This window comes from Lactuca virosa, chromosome 9, assembly GCF_052849685.1.
Source record: "Lactuca virosa cultivar CGN04683 chromosome 9, Lactuca_virosa_CGN04683_v6, whole genome shotgun sequence".
Classification (NCBI taxonomy): domain Eukaryota; kingdom Viridiplantae; phylum Streptophyta; class Magnoliopsida; order Asterales; family Asteraceae; genus Lactuca; species Lactuca virosa.
In genome coordinates, this window is record NC_136434.1 from 82,831,914 (window position 1) to 82,852,254 (window position 20,341).

The 20,341-nt window shown below is 35.7% G+C and overlaps 3 protein-coding genes and 1 pseudogene across 4 annotated transcripts; 2 read left to right on the forward strand and 2 right to left on the reverse strand.

Moving 5' to 3' along the window:
- Positions 1–219: 219 nt before the first annotated feature.
- FER (Malectin/receptor-like protein kinase family protein) lies at positions 220–3,768 on the reverse strand. Its single transcript, XM_079071999.1, has 2 exons — positions 3,594–3,768; positions 220–3,089 (listed from the first exon to the last, which is right to left on the reverse strand). The coding sequence occupies exon 2, from the start codon at positions 3,066–3,068 to the stop codon at positions 390–392; it is 2,679 nt and encodes an 892-aa protein (XP_078928125.1). The 5' UTR covers positions 3,069–3,089; positions 3,594–3,768; the 3' UTR covers positions 220–389.
- Positions 3,769–7,473: 3,705 nt separating this feature from the next.
- Positions 7,474–9,584, forward strand: LOC145137958 (eukaryotic translation initiation factor 2 subunit beta-like). Its single transcript, XM_079072100.1, has 9 exons — positions 7,474–7,693; positions 7,771–7,873; positions 7,952–8,007; positions 8,076–8,115; positions 8,362–8,450; positions 8,566–8,711; positions 8,994–9,136; positions 9,225–9,310; positions 9,414–9,584. The coding sequence occupies exons 1-9, from the start codon at positions 7,649–7,651 to the stop codon at positions 9,489–9,491; spliced, it is 786 nt and encodes a 261-aa protein (XP_078928226.1). The 5' UTR covers positions 7,474–7,648; the 3' UTR covers positions 9,492–9,584.
- Positions 9,585–9,957: 373 nt separating this feature from the next.
- LOC145139444 (serine/threonine-protein kinase STN8, chloroplastic-like) lies at positions 9,958–10,778 on the reverse strand (annotated as a pseudogene). The gene is made up of 2 exons (XR_013721911.1): positions 10,384–10,778; positions 9,958–10,307 (listed from the first exon to the last, which is right to left on the reverse strand). The product of XR_013721911.1 is annotated as a serine/threonine-protein kinase STN8, chloroplastic-like (transcript).
- A 1,300-nt stretch (positions 10,779–12,078) lies between these two features.
- LOC145139445 (syntaxin-132-like) lies at positions 12,079–20,272 on the forward strand. Its single transcript, XM_079073264.1, has 11 exons — positions 12,079–12,142; positions 12,227–12,331; positions 12,446–12,534; positions 12,639–12,712; positions 12,801–12,845; positions 12,937–12,995; positions 13,089–13,114; positions 13,203–13,280; positions 13,374–13,454; positions 19,786–19,851; positions 20,047–20,272. Exons 1-11 carry the CDS (start codon positions 12,079–12,081, stop codon positions 20,218–20,220), a joined length of 861 nt encoding a protein of 286 aa, XP_078929390.1. The 3' UTR covers positions 20,221–20,272.
- The last annotated feature ends 69 nt before the right edge of the window (positions 20,273–20,341 follow it).

Sequence of the window (20,341 nt, forward strand, 5' to 3'; positions counted from 1 at the left end):
TTTTTTTTTTCCTCCATGAAGTTTTATACGAATAAAATAACTATAAAAAGTCTGTATGGGAGAAATATTGTATCAATAAGGTCTATTTCTTTGGTAAACTAAAAAAACCGTTATCTTACACAATATTTCATCAATATTCCATAATTTTACATGTCATCAAACATCTTAATACATTATAAAAAAAAGAATATAAGAATCATAAATTCATACAAAACACCATCAAAGAAACAATTATTCTTCAACTTGTGAATACATACAACTTATATATAATTATAATTAGAGAGAGTAGTACCCAAGTACAACACCAAAATAAATTAATAAAAAGTAACAACCTCCATCAAACTGTATGTGAAAATAAAAAAAAAATAAAAAAAAAAAATGCAAATTTATCACCTTCCTTTAGGATTCATAATCTGTGAGAAAACAGCACTCGGAGTCAACCCATCGGAATCCTCACTCGCCAAACTCCTCCCACCAATACTCATCGACATCCCACTGCTTCTAGAATCCGTCACATTCCCAACCCCATCATATCCTCCCTCTGCCTTCCCTTTCAATGGCACGTCATCATAAACACCATCCTCCATCTCCATCACCGCCCCTTTCCCGCCACTCTCCTCCGCACTCTCCTGCAACTGCAAAGCAAATTCAAGATTCCACAGCACATCACCCATCGACGGCCGCTCAATCCCCTGATCCGCCACACACTTCACCGCCGTCTCCGCCACCTTCTTAAAACATTCCGGCGAGATCTTCCCCTTCAAATACGGGTCAATTATCTGGTCCAAAATACCCTTCTTATGACAATGCTGGGCCCACTCCGCCAAACTCACTTGCTCTTTCGCAAGTGTCGGGTTTAAAGCAGGTCGGGCACACAAAATCTCAAACAGAACCACCCCGAATGAATAAACATCCGATTTATCCGTTAGTTGTTGCCGCCTAAAATATTCCGGATCCAAATACCCGAAACTACCCTTCACCACTGTACTCACATGCGTATGATCCAACGCGGGCCCCGTTTTCGACAACCCAAAATCCGAAACCTTCGCCACCCATTTCTCATCCAACAATATATTTGTGGTTTTCACATCGCGGTGGATAATCGTGTGCTTTGCGCCCGTGTGAAGATAATGTAGTCCTCTCGCCGCGCCTATACAAATCTCGAGACGTTGCTTCCATGGTAACGGTTGGTTTTGGGTTTTGTAAAGATGCTCACGGAGGGTCCCGTGTGCCATGTAATCGTACACTAAGATCATTTCGTTATTGTCTTCGCAATATCCGATTAAGGAAACGAGATGCCGATGCCGGAGTTTGGAGAGCATTTCTATTTCCGTTTGGAATTCGTTCACGCCTTGATCGGAAAGTGGATTCCCACGTTTGATTGCGACTTTTGTCGCGCCTCCATCGACTTCACCTTTGTAGACTTTCCCGAACCCACCGACACCGAGGAGGAGGGATTCGTCGAAGTTGTTGGTGGCGGATTTGATCTCGGAGAAGGAGAAGTGGCGGCAGAGGTTGGAGGGGTGGGAGGAGGCGTAGCTTCCGGTGGTGGTGGTTTTCGCGGTGGAGCCGGAGGAATGGGAGTTTCCGTATAAGGATAATGGAAGCCAACCGGATGGTCCGTCGCTTGAATTTTGATCTTTTCGTTGTTTCCTTCCACGGGTCAAGAAGCAAACGAACAATCCGATGATGAGGACGGCGGCTATGCCGCCACCAATGCCGCCACCGACCGCTGCGGTTTTGTTTGACTTTCCTGACTTTATTGACAACCCTCTGGTGGGGTCGATGATTGGTTGTACCGGAGCGGGGGCCGGAAGTGTTCCCGCAAGATTCCCGTCACTTGAGTTGATTTTGAAAATCTCGATTCCATTCAAGATTGCATCGTATCTTTCCGGTTTTCGGGCGGAATTGGGATGCAATTCCAGCCATAGATCTTGTCTTGGAGGTCCGAGAGCTAAAAAGACAACATAATCTTTGTAAACGGGGACTTCGGGTTTATTTGCCCACGCGATTACATCTGCATCGGTTTCTGCGGTTTGATTGTTGATAAAAATTTCAAACACTCTTTGGTTGATTTTAGTAATGTCAGGAGCAACTTCACAGAAATGGAGTCTAACTAGATATGAAAATCCAGTGTCAACGTCAAAATACCAACTCAGATTGTAACCAATGTTGATTCCGGGGGTGGGGCCCATTGATCTGGCGGTTTTGTACACATCAACTGGAGCAATATAATCCGGCATACCGGAAGGGTAATTGATTGTGATGTTGGGGTCTGTAGCTACTGGAACACCCACTGCAGCTCCATATACGTACGCATTATCACCTCCCCATGGTCTGAACAACCCTGTGTCGCCAGATGGTGATATAGCCTGTCCACCGACGTTTAATCTGTAGACATTTTCAAGAACTGTGTAGTTGTTGATGTTGAAACCGGTGCTGGTGCCTACAATCATGGCGTTTCCATTTGAAGAGTAGATGTCTGGGTGAGAGACAACTTCAATACCATTGACAAAAGCGTAAGAATCGGGGGTGTTTGGAGATGGGGTGAATGTGATGTTTAAGAGTCCAGAATCGACATTGACTGAGAATTCTTTTGTCATGAAATCGAAGTTGAGATTGGTGGTTGTTTCTGATGCGCTGAAGTTTTTAAGAAGGGTGTATGATCCGGAGACGACAGAGAAGACGCCTTTGGAGGCGTTTAGGTTTGCGTAAGATGCAGGGTAGAAGTAGAGGCGGACGAATTTTCTGCCGGATGCTACCGGAAAACTGTAGGTGAATTGAGATCTGAAGATACGGGCGGTCATGTAAGGGACTGTTGGAACGGAAGGTTTTTGGGTGGCGGCATCGGAAACTATGGAGTTTGCGCCTGCTAATGCGAACTTTGACCCTACATCAGTGGTCCATTGTCTGCCATCATCGTCGCTTAATTCCCCGACTGCACCACAGTTGAGCAGAATCTTATCGGAGGGGTTATAGTCGGCAGCTAGAACTAGATGAATTACGCAACCTAGTAGCAGAAATGAAAGAAGGAAATCAAGCAGGTGATGCCGATCGGGGTTTCTCATTGTAATTCCCCAATTTCAAACCTGAAAGTTAAAAATACGAGAAAGCATAATTAGTTTTTAATTTTTAATGTTTAAATATTCTCAAAGCCGAAAAATCTAAGATATTTTGGGGAAAACTCGATCAAAATTCAATTTCGAAAAAGCTGAAATACTAAATAAATTTGATGATAAATATATGATAAATCCAATTAACTTTCAAACTCAAAACAATCAAATCAGCAGAAATACAACACACAATTGAGCAATTTTTAAACAGCAAACACATAAACATAACGGTATCAAGCAAATCCAAACACATAAAAAGGATCTAACTTCAAACAGAAACTAGGGTTTCAAGTTTCGACTCGTTTTGAAACAGATTTGACTCAACCAAAGAAATAAAGTTGAAAAAAGGTGCATGAAACAATCAGATCTATGTAGTTTAACCAAAAGGGGGAAAGAGTTGGCTAAAATAAAGGGAAAAAAATTTCGAGTCCAATTAGCAGTGAAGAACAAGTAATTTGGAAAAACATATCTTGTGATTACCTGAAAAAGATGTGGATTTGAAGTTGCGAAGAGATGTTGAAGTCAATGCAGTAGCGCTCAAGCCATAGATTGAAGAAACATCAATTGATTGTTGAAGTAAGAGCGACGAATATGTGATTATCGAGAGAGAGAAGAGAGATGAAGAAATTAAATGAAAATAGGTGGCCGGATTTTATACTTTTTTATATGTTCATCAGAACGTGGTTGATGTAATAGCAGAGCATATGGTGGCAGATTGTGTAGAATTACAAAAACAGCCCTCCAAGTTATAGCCGCTTTTAAAATGCGTATTTTTACCGGATAAAATACTAAAAACGTAAGTAATTAGTTCAAAAACTTCTTTTACTGTATCTCTTATTTTTTTTACCATTTTATGAAACATAATATAAACTACAGAAAAATATTATATAAAATGATAAAACTGGCTGAATAGGTACATTTAAATAATTATTTTTTTGTATAAAATAGTAGTTTGCTACATCATATGATTAAAAATACATATTAATATTTTGATAAAGTAGTTAAATATGTTTTTTGTAATCAACCCAAAAGAATCAAGACCATTTTGTCAATTTTAATATTTGTACTTTCATTTGTGAACATTATGATGTGACCTAATTTTCATATTTTAAAGAGTATCAACTTATTATCTATTTTACACCCAATTGAATTTTTTTATTTTTTTAGTTAAAAAAGTTAAAACTTAGATTTTCAAAAAGGAAGTTCCGAGGGAACATAGGTCAAGAAAATAGAGGAAATACCTGGGGGTCAAATTGAATAACGCGTCAAAATGAAGGGGAATAGTTGGACAGATCACTAATGTACATCAGACAGCATATTATAGCCGCGTACGCGTCAAATCCCACCAATCATTTCGTAATTACGTTACGATACTTATATTATGTGATTATTCCAGTTACACCCCTAGTATCATAATAAATTGCAGTCGACCCTCTATAAATTACGTTTTTTTTTTTTGGACAGTGGATATATTACTAAAAACGAAAAGAGACTAGTAAGACGCTGGAATACAAATTACAAGAAACGATTTATAAAAGGGCTACAACACTAATTTTGCCAAATTAATTGGTATTTGACAAAAGAGTTTATTAGTTTATTAGAGGTTTTATATCATTATAAGTTTAAAAAGTGTTTTAACAAAAATAACTTATAATTGTGGCAAACCACTAACAAGTCATTTTTCATAAGTTAACTCTCTTTAACTTATTAGCTTACAAGCTAATAACCTATAAGTAATAAGTTTTTTTTGCCAAACACCCTCAAGTTATCAACATTCCCTCTAATCTTTGTTGACCTAATTACTTTGAATGCCATATCTCATCTTGTGTGGTGAGATTATTATCTTATTGAACATAAACCAATTCCTTGCCTTCCATAAAAGCCACATAGAAGTATAAATTAAAGAACGCCTTAACAAGTTGTGTTTTTTTCTATTTTTGTTGTGGAGAATTCAACATCTCGATGAGATCAAAAGTATAAAGTGGGAGAGAAGGAAAAAAAATACAAGACCAAGACATCAACCAATTCCAAACAATTTTAACAATTTTTACATATTCACATGAAAAACTATATGATTAACCGTGTCTTCCTCACCACCACAAAAACAACAAAAGTTCATATCAACTTTGTCTTCCTCGCCACCAACACCCCCCCCCCCCCCCCCTCTTTTATCTATGTAAAAGAGCATGTAGTATACATTTTAATTCTTGATATCTCTATTTTGAATTTTGGATCATTTTCTTGTTCTAAAATAACATATAAAAATATCAAATGTATTTCTATATGTCCATATACATATTAAAAGTTCATAAAATCATATATATATATATATATATATATATATATATATATATATATATATACCATTTCTCCATAGTTATTAGCAATCCCTATGCATGACATAATATGTTTTTCTATTTTAAATACAACTTATGTTAGAAATACACACCGAATTCATGTCAAACCAAGCATCCTATATGTAATTGGAGCAAAGGGCCAGATTGTCAAATAGGAGAAGAAAGTAAGTTTACATTTGGAACTAAAGCATATTTCACACTCATAAAAGTTATAATAGTATGGCTTCATACACTTTTACATGATACATTACTTATTATATATGTAAGATGGTATATTTGAAAATCAATGCATCTAAAACGAAGATAAGAAAAAATCATGTTATAAATTAAGTATACATAATTATATGATTTTTCATATTGGACATAGGTTTGTTATAAGGAAGTAATAACCCTGAATTCATTAAAATAGTTTTGATTTTTTGTTAATCTTCCACAAAAATTATGATTTTGGGGAGTTAGTGTGTAAATAACTGATAATAGGAGGACTTATTTTGGAAATAAGATATAATATAGAGGCATAAAACCTCATTTGGTTGAAGTTTTCAAGCTTTTAGCTGGCCGGAGTTTGGACTTTTGTATTATGTCCTCTTCATAATATGTTATTGTTTTTCTCGTTAACATGTTCATTTATGTAAATTTCATACAAAATAGTAAATTTGTTAAATCAATTATTAATAAGGAATATGATATCAATCTATAAGATTATAAAGTATTTTGAATTTTTCTTTTTTTGTTAACTCTAACGCTAATAGCATATAGAAAAGTAGTAATATGTGTTTTTATATTTGGAGTCCAGCCTAGAAATGGTGGGTGTCGCATATGAACACTTTGGCATGTGCCATCGTATGAAACCTAATCTATTCATGTATAATGAGATTAATTAAACATTTATATAATCCCGTTAAGGTTTTTTCAAAAATTAAGCAAAGTTACGGACATTCTGAAAATAGTTACGAATTATACAGGTGTCCTCCATAAAATTGGATTATCCACCTGCGAAATGACCTTTTTTTTTTAAATCTATTTTCTCTGACCCAATCTCATTCTCCCACATCGCAGAAGAACAAAAATGTATTATCTTTCTTGTTCAATTCATTTAAGTTATAAAAAACTAGAAGAACAAAAAGAAAAAAGTGATTTCGATAACTTGATGTGGTGATTCAACAAACAAGAAAAAGAACACCGATGACCAACAAAGTTAATAGCAAACAGTTTAAAGCCCGTTTATGGTCACACTTCAATGTCTCATTATCTTTACTTTTAAAAACACCAAAAATTAATTACTTTGATTAAATAATAAAAATACCATAATGTTGAAACATTAATAAGAAAACAGTGGAAACGAGGGTGATATGTAACAAGTAATCTAAACATTATTTTATTAAACAATAAACATATCACAATGTTGGAATTTTATATAAAATTCATTGAATTATTACATTATATAAAAATTTAAAAATACATGCATTTCGGATTTTCGGATATCCGAATTTTACAAAATTGTTATCCAAATCTGAATACAAAAAATTGGATATCCGGTTTTTTTGGATATTTTCAAACCGGATTTTAGATTTTTGGATTTGGATATTTAAACATCCAAAGCTCCACAACTCGATGATTTTCAGGTTATTTACTTGTCTCAAGATGACCTCCAACATATTTCAACATTACTCAATAATACCGTAGCCACCACATAATTTTTCCTGCTCAATGTGTCGGGATAACTACTATTTTCTCCTAAACAATGTTCTTCTTTACGAGTTAAGAAACCAATAAACATTTTAAAATTTATCATAAAAAATAACCAAATAATATTAGTTTTGAAATCACTCGCTTATTCTTTTGTAAACTTGTTTTCTAAATATGGGAAGTGATCATAAACTATAAATAACGATCTTGAATTGGCTTATTGTAAGATCCCAATCTCTCGCACGATATTTTTGCATCTAAAGGAAAACAAAGAATAAGAACATAACCAAAAGCCTCCATATTTTTTTCTAAATCTTTCAAGCCAGGTTATATTTCCAATCATTATTCTTGAAAAAAAAAACAACCATCAAATCTATTCGTATAACACCTACAACTGCAATTTCATCTTCACTTTTGGCCCGACATGATCTCGATCTTTGGATTCTTTTAGGTTTCATCATCTACTACAATATCTCAGTTGAATTGATTATGGTTGAACAAACTTCTTTTGAATCCAAAGATGATATTGGAGAAGTAAGACGAAACTGTTCATATTTATACATAACTTTTTTGTAGTGAAACCTGCATGCTTTAATGAGTTATTTTTGCAGATTGCCCCCTTTGATCCCACAAAGAAAAAGAAGAAGAAAAAGGTTGTAATCCAAGATATTGCAGAGGATGATCGCTTATCTGAGAAGATAGATAACCTATCTCGTCAGTCTATTTCTCTTACTAACCATCGAACAAACTTTTATTTTTCATGTTTAACAGATGGTATTTGGTTTCTTGCAGTTGCTGATGGAGTAGAAAATGCATTTGTGGGTATGAAAAAGAAGAAGAAAAAACCAGTAAGTATAACCCATTTGCAAACAAAAAAAAAGAGTTGCCCCTAAATTGTTGATTCTTGTTTTCTTAGGTGGGAAGCGATTTGACAAACGATGGAAGTGCCCTTACAGGTGCACAATTTCTCTTAAACATTTATTTTTGTGTTCGGATAAATGATGTTTAAAAATATAGAAAAAATATAAAGATAAAAACAAATGGAAGCAAATTTGTAAAAAGTTAAGGCTCACTTTCTTAACATTCTCTATTAATTTGTTCTTTCTGTATTAAATGAAAAAGAAACTCATATACACCTTACTAGATTAAATAATGTCTCCATAAAATTAAATAGAAACATCACCCTTGTATGTTGTACATAGGGCATGGTGGTGAGGATGAAGAAGATGCAAACAACTCGCGACAAAAATATCCATGGGAAGGAACCGACCGGGATTATTTATATGAGGAGGTGTGTGCCACGTTACGTTAACATTTATTTATTTATGTATTTATTTATTTATTTATTTTGTCACGTTTGTTATTGAAATACAATAATATATTCGTTAAACTATGTATATATACAGCTTTTAAGTAGGGTTATTCATATTTTGCGAGAAAACAACCCCGAACTCGCTGGAGATAGACGAAGGACAGTGATAAGACCCCCACAAGTTCTTCGAGAAGGCACAAAAAAGACCGTTTTTGTTAACTTTATGGATTTATGTCGAACGTATGCACGTCTTCTTTTTAGTATTTTTCTTACATTTACTATTTTAATACACACTACAGGATAAGAGAGGATTGGACAATCTTTGAAAGACTATTTTTCGATAATTACGGTGACAAGTACAATCTGACCTAACTTCACCTTTCGTTTGGTGGGACAGTTGTTATCAGTTCCAATCTCAGTCCAATTCATGTCATACTCAATGCTACATTCTCTGTTCAGTTCAGTTATGTCCAGTCATGTGTAATAAATAGTGTCTTACGGTTCATTTTATTTATTTACCAGAATGCATAGACAGCCGGATCATGTGATGACTTTCCTTCTGGCTGAAATGGGAACAAGTGGTTCCCTTGATGGTCAACAAAGATTGGTAGTCAAGGGTCGATTTGCTCCCAAGAATTTTGAAGGAATCCTTCGAAGATACATAAGTAACTCATGCTCTTTGCTATTATAATTTCTTTCCATTCCAAACATATTATAAATTGATTATAAATGTTATAATGGTTGTGATTGTAGACGAATATGTGATATGCAATGGCTGCAGAAGCCCAGATACAATTCTTTCAAAAGAGAATCGTCTCTTCTTCCTTAGATGTGAACAGGTAACTAATTAAATAAGTAAATAACAACTAAAAAACATTAGAAAAACACATTTTTTATTTTATTTGTTAATTGATAATTATATTGTTTGAATTTGGTTTACAGTGTGGTTCTGGGAGGTCAGTGGCCCCCATCAAGACTGGTTTTGTTGCACGAGTCGGCCGTAGGAAAGCTGGCTCCTAGTTTTAGTTCAAGTAAACAACTCTACAATAAAAATGTAACAAATAAAGGATTTATAAAATCTCCTATTAACTTTTTTTTGAAGTATTATTTCATTTCATTAATTTGACAATGGATCTTTTGGGAGTGATTTGACTTATATATGTATCATAAAATAGTGAAAGAAGCCTACAGATTCGTTCATCTTGCTTCTTGCTATGAATTATACCCATGAAAGCTTTACACAAGCAAAGAAATTTACCAGAAAATCAAAGTGTAAGAGAACAATATCTATCTCTTTTTGGATTGAAACCAAGGAACCAATCTCCTGAAAAATAATCAATATAAACAAAAAAAAAGAGATTTTATGGTTTAATTATAGGGAAATTGCATAAAAGACACTAAGTTTACACAAACTTTATATAAACTTTATATATATATATATATATATATATATATATATATATATATACTTGCCAATTTGAGTTTTCTACTTCGATAAACCGCGCTTGGAAAGCACAGAAGCAGCTTGATCACCACCCAATAAGAAATAGGGATGCATGTGAGTGCATCAGAAGCTGATAAACGACCTCTACGCAAGGATCCTCTTTCAGAGATAAGCTTTGTAACCAAATCCCACCCTCTTCCAGAATCAAGATCGAGAACACTTATATCAGGTCTAGTTCGTGTCTTTTCCCTCCACAATTTCAAATCATAATTCACAACTTTCAATTCAAGGTTAAAGTTCTTCAATCCTGCACTAGACCTCAAACTTGGTATCGCCATTTGCATCAACACAATCCCCGCAAAGTACATATCAAACAAATCCGGACTGTTTAGCTGCAACACAACGAACCCTAAATTTCATTCATAAAAGCTTCAGAAAGATAAAATGTTTGAATTGATAATCACAGACTTGCCATAGAATTGGGGAAAGAAGAGCTGCGACTGGTTCTGGAGGTGGCGATGGTGTTTCTTCTGGTAAAACGTAGAGTTCTGGAGAGCAATAATCTGGATCTAGAAGACCTCGATTGGGTACATAGTTTTTCCCGATTCTTAAATCTGTTGCTGCGCCAAAATCTATAAGTTTGATTTGTCCCTTTTTGGTTACGACTAAATTCGCTGGTTTTACATCGCGATGAACAATCCCAGTGTCATGTATTTTCTTCAATGATGAAATTATCTGCCTCATTATCTGTTTGATAATCAATGCGTTTCGTTCTATGGATTCAAGTCCTTGAGCGATTCCAGATTTAGAAGGAAAATTCGATCTTTCATGTAATCAGCAAGGTCTCGATCTCCCTGTTTCATTAATTTAATTCCAATGAACTTAAATCGTCGTATATTCGGATAAAACCGAATTATCCAATTGGACAATTTGGATTGGACTATTTGGTTCGGATATTCGGATTTTTTGATTGGTTTTTTTAACAAAACCGAATTATTATTTTGGATTTCGGATTGGTTTTGGTTTATAAAATAAGAACCGAATAGTCTAAAAAAACCGAATAAACATTTATTATTTATCTATTTATAATATATATCCATAGTTATTTATTAGTTTGGTAATTTATTTTTTCAAATAGGTTCAAAACGTTTCACCCGATAAAAAAAACATTAATATGCATTTTCTCTCAAAAGTTTTCTATCTATAAAATATTTAACTATAATATATCTTCTTAGTAGTTGTTTATAAATTTCAAAACACAACTAAATAGTTTGTTTTTGGTTCTTGTGTAAAGTTGGGTAATATTATAATTATATATCGTTTTAAAATGTTTCGTTTTTTGAAAACCGAATTATAAAAAACCAATCCAACTGAATTGTAATTGGATCGGATCGGATCGGATTTGAATTTAGATTGGACTATTCGGATCCATGTTTTGAAAACCCAAATCAATTTGGATTCACTTGATTGGATCGGATCAAACCGATCCATCCAAACGAACATCCCTAGTCGTATGAATTGAACTACTTGAATTCGTAAATGGGATTTTAGATTTTACTCTATTGGCTTGTATGTGTTCGTGAATCGTTCTTCTCCAGCAGGAATTGCAAGGGCAATTAGTTGTTGCGAACTGGTTTATTATTAATCGGATGCTAATTTCAAAATTAGGAACTTCTAGTAGGTTTTTGAAGTGTTCACAAGACAAGTTTCAAACGCGAAGATAATGTGTAGGGAAATGAAGTTGCCAATTTTCTAGTTTCTCGTCTGTTCGTTAAACTGATTAGTAGGTTTAATCTGGTTGGCGAGAAAATTTTATCTTCATCTGATTGTGTGATTGTTGTTTGTTCTTATGATTTCTCGTTAATTGATGTAAAGTTCTCTAACTATATAGTAAGGGGATATGTAAAATTCTGATCTTATATATGAAACCAAGCATAAGCGGAATCATTTTTTACTTAAATCTAAGTTTGATTCAGTGTTCTCTTTGGTACTGAATTAATTTCTGGTCTCAACAGGCAGGATTGCCTACAAGATTTAAGCAATGGTGGGATTATAACACCTGTCCTTTTCTATTAAAGTGTTGAAACATACTTATCCAATAATGTCTTTTAGGAATCATTTGAGAATCCTCGGGGTCAAGATTATAGCCATGGTGATCTTCAAATGGGAACACAAAATAACTCGAATTCTGCAGAGTTAGGGTTGGATGATTTTTTCAAGAAGGTGTGTTATATACTTATATCCTTTTATTTCTACATGTCTAATTTCCTTGTGTAAATCATAAAACTTATTGTATACTTCTTTTTTCTAGGTTCAATCCATCGAAAACAATATGAAAAGCTGAATAAATTGCTCAAAAAACTACAAGATGCTCATGAGGAATCCAAGGTTGTAACCAAGGCTGCTGTTGTGAAAGGTTGTTCCTATTTCTATATGAATCATGAGTTCATAGCCATTTGCTAATGTAAACAAGATATCAATCTTTTCAATTATTGATATAAATTTTAATTAAATGTTTGTTATTTTACAGCAATCAAGCAACGTATGGAGAAAGATGTGGATGAAGTTGGAAAGATTGCCAGGTTTATTAAATCAAAAATTGAGGAACTTGACAAAGAGGTTAGTTTAATTTTTACAAACAACTTTTTGTTATTATTTATTTGATAATTCTTACTTTTTGTTAATATATAATTCAATAATTCATCCTTTTTGTTATTTACTAGAACTTGGCCAACAGACAAAAGCCTGGATGTGGAAAGGGAACTGGAGTTGACCGGTCAAGAATAGCAACTACGCTATAAGTTCTTAGTTCTTACTCTCCACCCTAATTTTAATAAATAAAAAAAAGATTACATATTTAGGTTTACAATGATCTTTGTTTGCAGTTCTTTGAAGAAAAAGTTTAAAGACAAAATGTCTGAATTTCAAGTATTGCATCCATATTCCATGGATTTCATTCTTTTATATCATTATATGGTTAATGGTTTTACTCAAATGATTTAATGTTTTTACATTTTTGGCTCTAAGGGAAAGTATTCATCAAGAACATTGTGAGGTGGTTAAGAGGCATGTGTATATAGGTTCTACATTTAACTTAAACATTATATACATGGAAACTTAATGTGTTTTAAGTTAATTTATCCAACTTATTATTTTTTTATGACTATTTTCAGTAACGGGAACCAGGGCAGATGAAGAGGTGACACTTTTTTTATATATAATTTTCAATCCAATATTTTTTATAACTTTTATAGGCACATGTTCATTTTATTCCTTACTTTCTACAGACAATCGATCAACTCATAGAGATAGGAGATAGTGAACAGATTTTTCAGAAAGCAGTTCGGGAACAAGGGCGAGGACAGGTTAGAAATATTAATTATAATTATAATTATAAAAAACATAAATGATAAATTTTTTATGTATTTGATGGATTATGTTTTATTTGTATTTTGTAGGTACTTGACACCCTTGCAGAGATCCAAGAACGCCATGATGCAGTAAGAGAAGTAGAAAAGAAGCTTCTTGACTTGCAACATGTGACATCCCCATTTTTCGCGGCCAGAAAAGACCGATTTCGTTTATGCTTTTATAATAAAGTCAGAGTAATCTTTCAAAAGAAAAAGTGTTGCGGAATTTGTTCCCAGGAAAACATGATAAATATACTTTCAAAGCATTTCCGAGGAAATGTATTTTATTCATTTTAAAACTTTGGGATGTCAACGTCAATACAGAAACATAAGCATAAACAGAACTTACATTCATTACACTAGTGCTCTACATCTCTTTAATCTCTCGGTGTAGTGCAACTTTATATTGACACCTGTGATACAAATAAACTGAGTGGGTCAGGTTGGGAAACCTGGTGAGTACACAGGGTTTTCAACCCACAATAATAAAGTTATTATGTTTTCATCATCAAGCAATTAACCCAATTACCCATCCCCGTTATCTTCTTTATTTCTTAAGGATCTACCCTAAGAATCATCTAGCACTCATTCCTAAGGATTTTTCTAAGGAATAGGCACGAAGTCCATCGTCGCCAGGGTTTATACAACAGGCACTAAATCGATAATTGTCAGGGTTCATCCAACGGGTGCTAAGTCCACAGCTCTCATTTATCGACAATATTATTTGCGGGAGTCCACCTGCAATACATGTCAATGGGTTTTTAGAGTACATCGAGTGTACATATCGTTCACAACACCTACAGGTAGTGAGCCTGCTAGTGTTCCACGGACCGTCTAGAATAGTCCATGGTTGTCATCCATACTCTGCTAGATGACGGGGCCATCGTTTGGGTAAATGTTTCTCTTATTTTTCACCCCTCACCCTCATCTCATAATCTATATCACTTTTTCATCTCATCCTCCAACTCATTTTTCATCACACATAGACTTATTTCATCTACCCAACATATTCGTAGATATAAAGTACATATATAGTTCAGATCTGAAGAAAAAGATTAGATCCATAAAGAAAATTCATATACGTTTCAGATCTGAAGAAAAAGTTTAGATCTGTAAAGAAAATACATATACGGTTCAGATCCGAAGAAAAAGGTCTAGATCTGAAAAACAAAGTTTAAATCTTTTATCCAGCATAACTTTCAAAGCATAAAATACTTATACAGTCTAGATCTGAAGAAAAAGTTCAGATCTGAAAAGAAAGAAGTTTAGATCTTTCATCCAGCACAGTTCTCAAGTACAATATACATACATACATACATATATATATATATATATATATATATATATATATATATATATACAGTTTAGATCTAAAAAGTTTAGATCTGAAGTGAGAAAGTTTAGATCTGAAGGGAAAAGTTTCAGATCCAAGAGAAAAAGGTTTAGATCTGAAAGATAAAGTTCTGATCTGAAAAGAAAGAAGTATAGATCTTCATCCAGCATACATCTCAGGTAAACAGGTAATATATATATATATATATATATATATATATATATATATATATATATATATATACACACACACACATAGCACGTAATTTATATAAAATACTTCATATCTATGTGTAATATGAAAGTGACCATGCACTCACCTGATAAGGAGGTGATTTGGACAGCACTTCGCTTCTTAAAATGATCTTCTTTGATGAAACCGGCAAGTTTGCTTGAAAACCAGGCTCTGCGCGGGCAGAGTTTCAAACCGAAGAACTCTTTTTCTCGGAGACTCCGGGCTCTCCGGGGCTTTCTTCTAGTGCTAGGAGGGTACCCTAGGCTTTAGGGGGGGATAGTCTAGAAAGAGAGTAGAGAGAGAATGTGTTGGCAAAAAGTGTGAAAATGAAGGCTGGCTTCGGTCTCTATTTATAACCGGAGGTCCTGGGATACGCGGGGCGTTCCTGCGAGGTACGTTGGGTGTTCCTCGGTACACAGGGTGTACCCTCGTACGCAACGCGTAGGTGCGAGGTTCGTACAATACGTCTCATTCATCGGATGGGGTAATGTGGCCGAACCGAGCCTAGTCTTCGCATACGTTGCACGTTCCTTCCCTCTACGCGGGGCGTAGCCTCGCATCCAGCTTCGCAATTTACACCTCCGACTTCTAAAATTCATAACTTTCGCATACGAGCTCCGTTTTCGACGTTTCTTATATCCACGCGTAGGTAGAGACGTACTCTACAACTTTTGTTTAGACTCCGTCGGCTAATTTTGACTTTATTTTTAAAGTTATATTTTTAACAGGCCGGGCTAGGAAAGTCCGTTAAAAAAATTCATAACTTTTTCATCCAACGTCCGTTTTCGTCTGTCTTTTTACCGTTGAACTACTATTAACAAGACCTTCGATTCTCATTTAGGTTGTGTCGGCCAAAAATGGATCGATCTAACATTCGAACTCCGGGCTGTGTACTGTTGATCCGAAACTTAGAAAAATCATAACTTCCTCATACGAAGTCAGTTTTGAGCGTTCTTTTTATGCACGCTCTTAGTTTAATGAACACTACGACTTTCGTTTAGATCACTAAGGCTATAAAGTCTTCTATCGTAAATTCACTATTTACGTCTCAGAGTGTCGTGTCGGTTCTGTCATGAAACTTCGACAGGCCATAACTTCTTTATTATAACTCGGATTTTGGCGTTCTTTATATATCCAGAATCCTTGTCACGACCACTACAACTTCTTTCATCGTTATCGGGTTTATCTCACACTTTATCATTGACGCTTATTTTCATTCTAAATTTATTATATCATCATAATTAAGTATAAAGCACATAAATTCACATAGTACTTAATTAATTCATCTTTATTACTTTAAAATAGGTTACAATGGTTGACCTAGACTATTACATCATCTTTAATGTTTAGCCTAGAAACACGGGCATTATAATTCTCTCCCCCTTAGGATGATTCCATCCTCGGAATCATGCATCAGCAGACAAGTGCGGATAGCGACTCATCATGTCGCTCTCCGTTTCCCAGATGAGATTTGGCCCATTCGAATGTTTCCATCGCACAAGCACTAATTCGACCATCTTGCGTCGCAACTTCTTAGTCTTACGGTCAACAATCGCCTCTGGCTCTTCTATTAGCCTCTTATTTTCATCCATCCTTAACTCAGAAATTGGAATTATGTCGGGAACTTCTCCTGTGAACTTCCTCAAATAACACACATGGAATGTGTTATGAATACCATCTAGTTCTTCTGGTAGTTCTAGCTTGTAAGATTTGTTCCCAATCCTCTGAAGAACTTTGAACGGTCCAATAAACCTTGGACTCAACTTTCCCCTTTTTCTGAATCTTATAAGTCCCTTCCATGGTGAGACTTTAAGCAAAACTGAATCCCCAACTTCGAATGTCACCGGTCGTCTCTTCTTGTCAGCATAGCTCTTTTGACGATCCTGAGCTGCTAACATCCTTTCCCTAATTATCTTCAACTTTTTCAGCAGTCTGATGGACTATCTCGTGACCCATAAACTGCTTTTCTCTAGCATCAAGCCAACAAGACGGTGTACAACACTTCTGTCTATACAAGGCTTGATAAGGTGTCATCTTGATGCTCGAATGGTAACTATTGTTGTAGGAAAATTGTACTAGAGGTAAATGTCCATCCCAATTACCTTGGAACTCTAAGGTACATTCTCTTAGCATATCTTCAAGTGTTTGAATCGTTCTTTCGCTTTGATCATCGGTCTGCGGATGGTAAGTTGTACTTAAACACAATTTTGTACCCAATTCCTCTTGTAGACTTCTCCAAAACCTTGACGTGAAACGACTATCACGATCTGAGACAATCGTTAAGGGAACACCGTGAAGTCTTACTACCTCCTTCATGTAAGCATTTGCAAGCTTATCCATAGACCATCTCTCATTGGCTGCTATGAAGTGTGCACTCTTAGTGAACCGATCAATGACTACCCCAATCATGTTGTGTCCGTTCTTTGTCCTGGGCAGTTTAGTCACAAAATCCATGGTGATGTCTTCCCATTTACCCATGGGTACAGGTAAAGGTTCTAAACTCCCATACGGTTTCTGATGTTGTGCCTTAACTCTCGCACATGTTGCATACTCGGGCACATACTTTGCAACATCGAGCTTCATCGTCGGTCACCAGTAGTAGGGTTTTAGATCCCTATACATCTTAGTGTTGTCGTGATGTATCGAGTACATGGTCTTGTGAGCTTCTTCCATCAGAAGATCTCTTACTCCTCCCATCTTAGGTACCCAAATACTACCATGGAATACCCTCAATACTTGAACGTTTGTACCGAACACTAACGTTTTTCCTAAACGCTCTTCTTTTCGGCCGTTCTTCTCTGAAGCTTCTTCTTGAGCTTTCTTAATGTTTTCCACAATCGTTGAGATAACTTATATTCTTAACGCTCTTAGCCTTTTTCTTTCTTTTCGACTTAGAGCATCAGCTACAACATTTGCTTTACCGGGGTGGTAAAGTATCTCATAGTCATAATCCTTGAGTAACTCTAGCCAGCGTCGTTGTCTCGTGTTTAATTCCTTCTGATTAAAGAGATACTGGAGACTCTCATGATCAGTAGAAAGTTTGCACTTTATGCCACAAAGATAATGTCTCCATATCTTTAGAGCGAATACTACTGCTGACAACTCCAGATCGTGAGTGGGGTAGTTCTTTTCGTGGTATTTCAGTTGTCTTGATGCATATCCTATCACTTTTTCCCTTTGGGTTAGAACACAAACCAACCCAACTCCAGATGCATCGCTACAGACTATGAAGTTTTCAACTCCGTTCTCAGAAACACCAACAAGACATGGCTTGTATACTAACTCCATACGTTATTTCTTCATCCTAGGTAATAGTCGTAACTATTATGTTACTTCATATAAGTATCTAAATTTTGGAATTCTTGTCTGCAGGCGGTGCTCGCTCTTGCTCCCGCTCTCTATCCCATGTTGGACTTTAAATCGTGACCTTCAAGTCATAACCTCAATCCTTATTGGAGAATCCTCTTTCTCCTTAACAAGCTTAAGATAAGTTCTTTCTTTCGATTACCATAATAGGCTGATGGGTCATGTTCTAATGACCTCTCGTCATATGATGCACTGCCTAGACTCAGGTCTTCTAGAGTCAAGTTTCTGAACATAATATACCTTCCTTCGTGTTCCAATGTGATAATATCACATTCTAGCATGTAGTACTTCTAGCTACAAGCTTCTTACTTTAACAACGATTATGATACTTCAATCTTCTAGCTTAAGTCAGATGTTACATCGATCTTGGTTCTTTGAACCACGTAACATACTCATCTTAGTCGGACTCGATTTGATATGACCACTAGGGTCGGATTAACAATCATCTTCTTAGTCATTACCGAAACGATGGTAATGACAGATATGAACAAAACGGAAACGATTACTAGCTTCTTGGTAACCTTATGACCTTCCTTGATCCAAGTGTGAGTCATGTGCTTCCGGTAGTATAGGCCTCTACTACCATTCACACCTACTCATACTCGTCCTAAGTATTGTCTCGCAGTTTTCCAAGTCACCATTCAAGAATTTCACATAATCATTTAACACATCAGAAAACAAAAACAAGGTTTTGTATTATTTGTTGAGATGATTACATAGATGTTAAGGTTCAACCCCTACTATGCCTCTAATAGGCTACACCACATGCTACTACGGCTGCTTCATATCTTGATCTTCGGTTATGAAATCCTTACTCGTGAATCCTTGCGTTGTCACCTTCTTTGTCAAGGAAGTTCTGAAATGCCCTTAGCGTTGGCGGTGCGCTTGGCCTTGCTGGTTCATTTTTCTTCGGGCAGTCCCTAGAAATATGTCCTTCTCCCCTACATCCGTAACACACCTTCTTGGTAAACGTACACTCATCAGCGTAATGCCCAGTCTCTCCACACTTGAAACAAGTCACCTTCCTGCCATATTTTCCAGAGTGTTTGTTTTTTCACTTCTCGCACCATTTTTCTTTACCTCCTCTTTTTCCATACATTGAGAACATGTTGCTCTTGTTGGGCCTTGAAGACCCCTCAAATTTCCTCTTCTTTCTGATTTCAACCTCGATGGCGGTCTTATCGTTGATAATTTCTTCGACAGACTTAGCAACGCAGATGGTCGCCTCAAGAGTGGGTGTCTGGCGTACTGGCACAGTAAGTTCGTCCTTACTTTGTTGAAGTAAACTCCTTGTCTCTTCCATCTGTTGATCTAACATCATCCGCACCATTGCCTGTACTCCTGCCATTGTAATTGGCTCGGGTGCAGCTGCTACTTCTGGTGCACTCTCAGTCACTTGTGGCTCAGGCTGCGAGTTACCATTTTTGAATCCGCTTCGAGCGCTCACCGTGTCAATCTATACACCAAAATCAAGAATTGTGTCCGACCTAAAAACTTACATAAACAAATGTTGACTTTGATGCACAGATATTTATGGATATGGTTGTATTGGTGGATGCTCAAGAGGAAATGCTAGACAATACAGAGACACAGGTAATTGACCATTTTGCCCTTCCAACAAATAATTGAACAAACATGACTTGACATATGATAGATAGTACACATCAAAAGTCACACACCGTTGATTATTGTTGTTCAACTTAACTTGAATGTTATAGAACTTTGGGGTGGAGGTGAAAAGACTATTTTAACCTTTTGTGTTTTGTTTGTAATATTGATGGTAAATAGGTGTCAAGTGCAGTAGACCATGTGCAAGATGGGAACAAGGCCCTTTACAAAGCAAAGAGTCCACAAAAGAATTCAAGGAAGTGGATGTGCATTGCTATTTTAATTTTACTCATTATTATTGCAGTAGTTGTTGTTGGTGTGCTAAAGCCATGGAAAAGTGGCAATGGTGCTTAGTTACATACACCCATTGAGAGTTTGAGTGTGAGGTCTTATTATTATTATATTATTATTATTATATTTACCCTATTCTTGTGTAAATTGAGAGCAGGTACTAGTGTTGGTGATTGCTTAGATA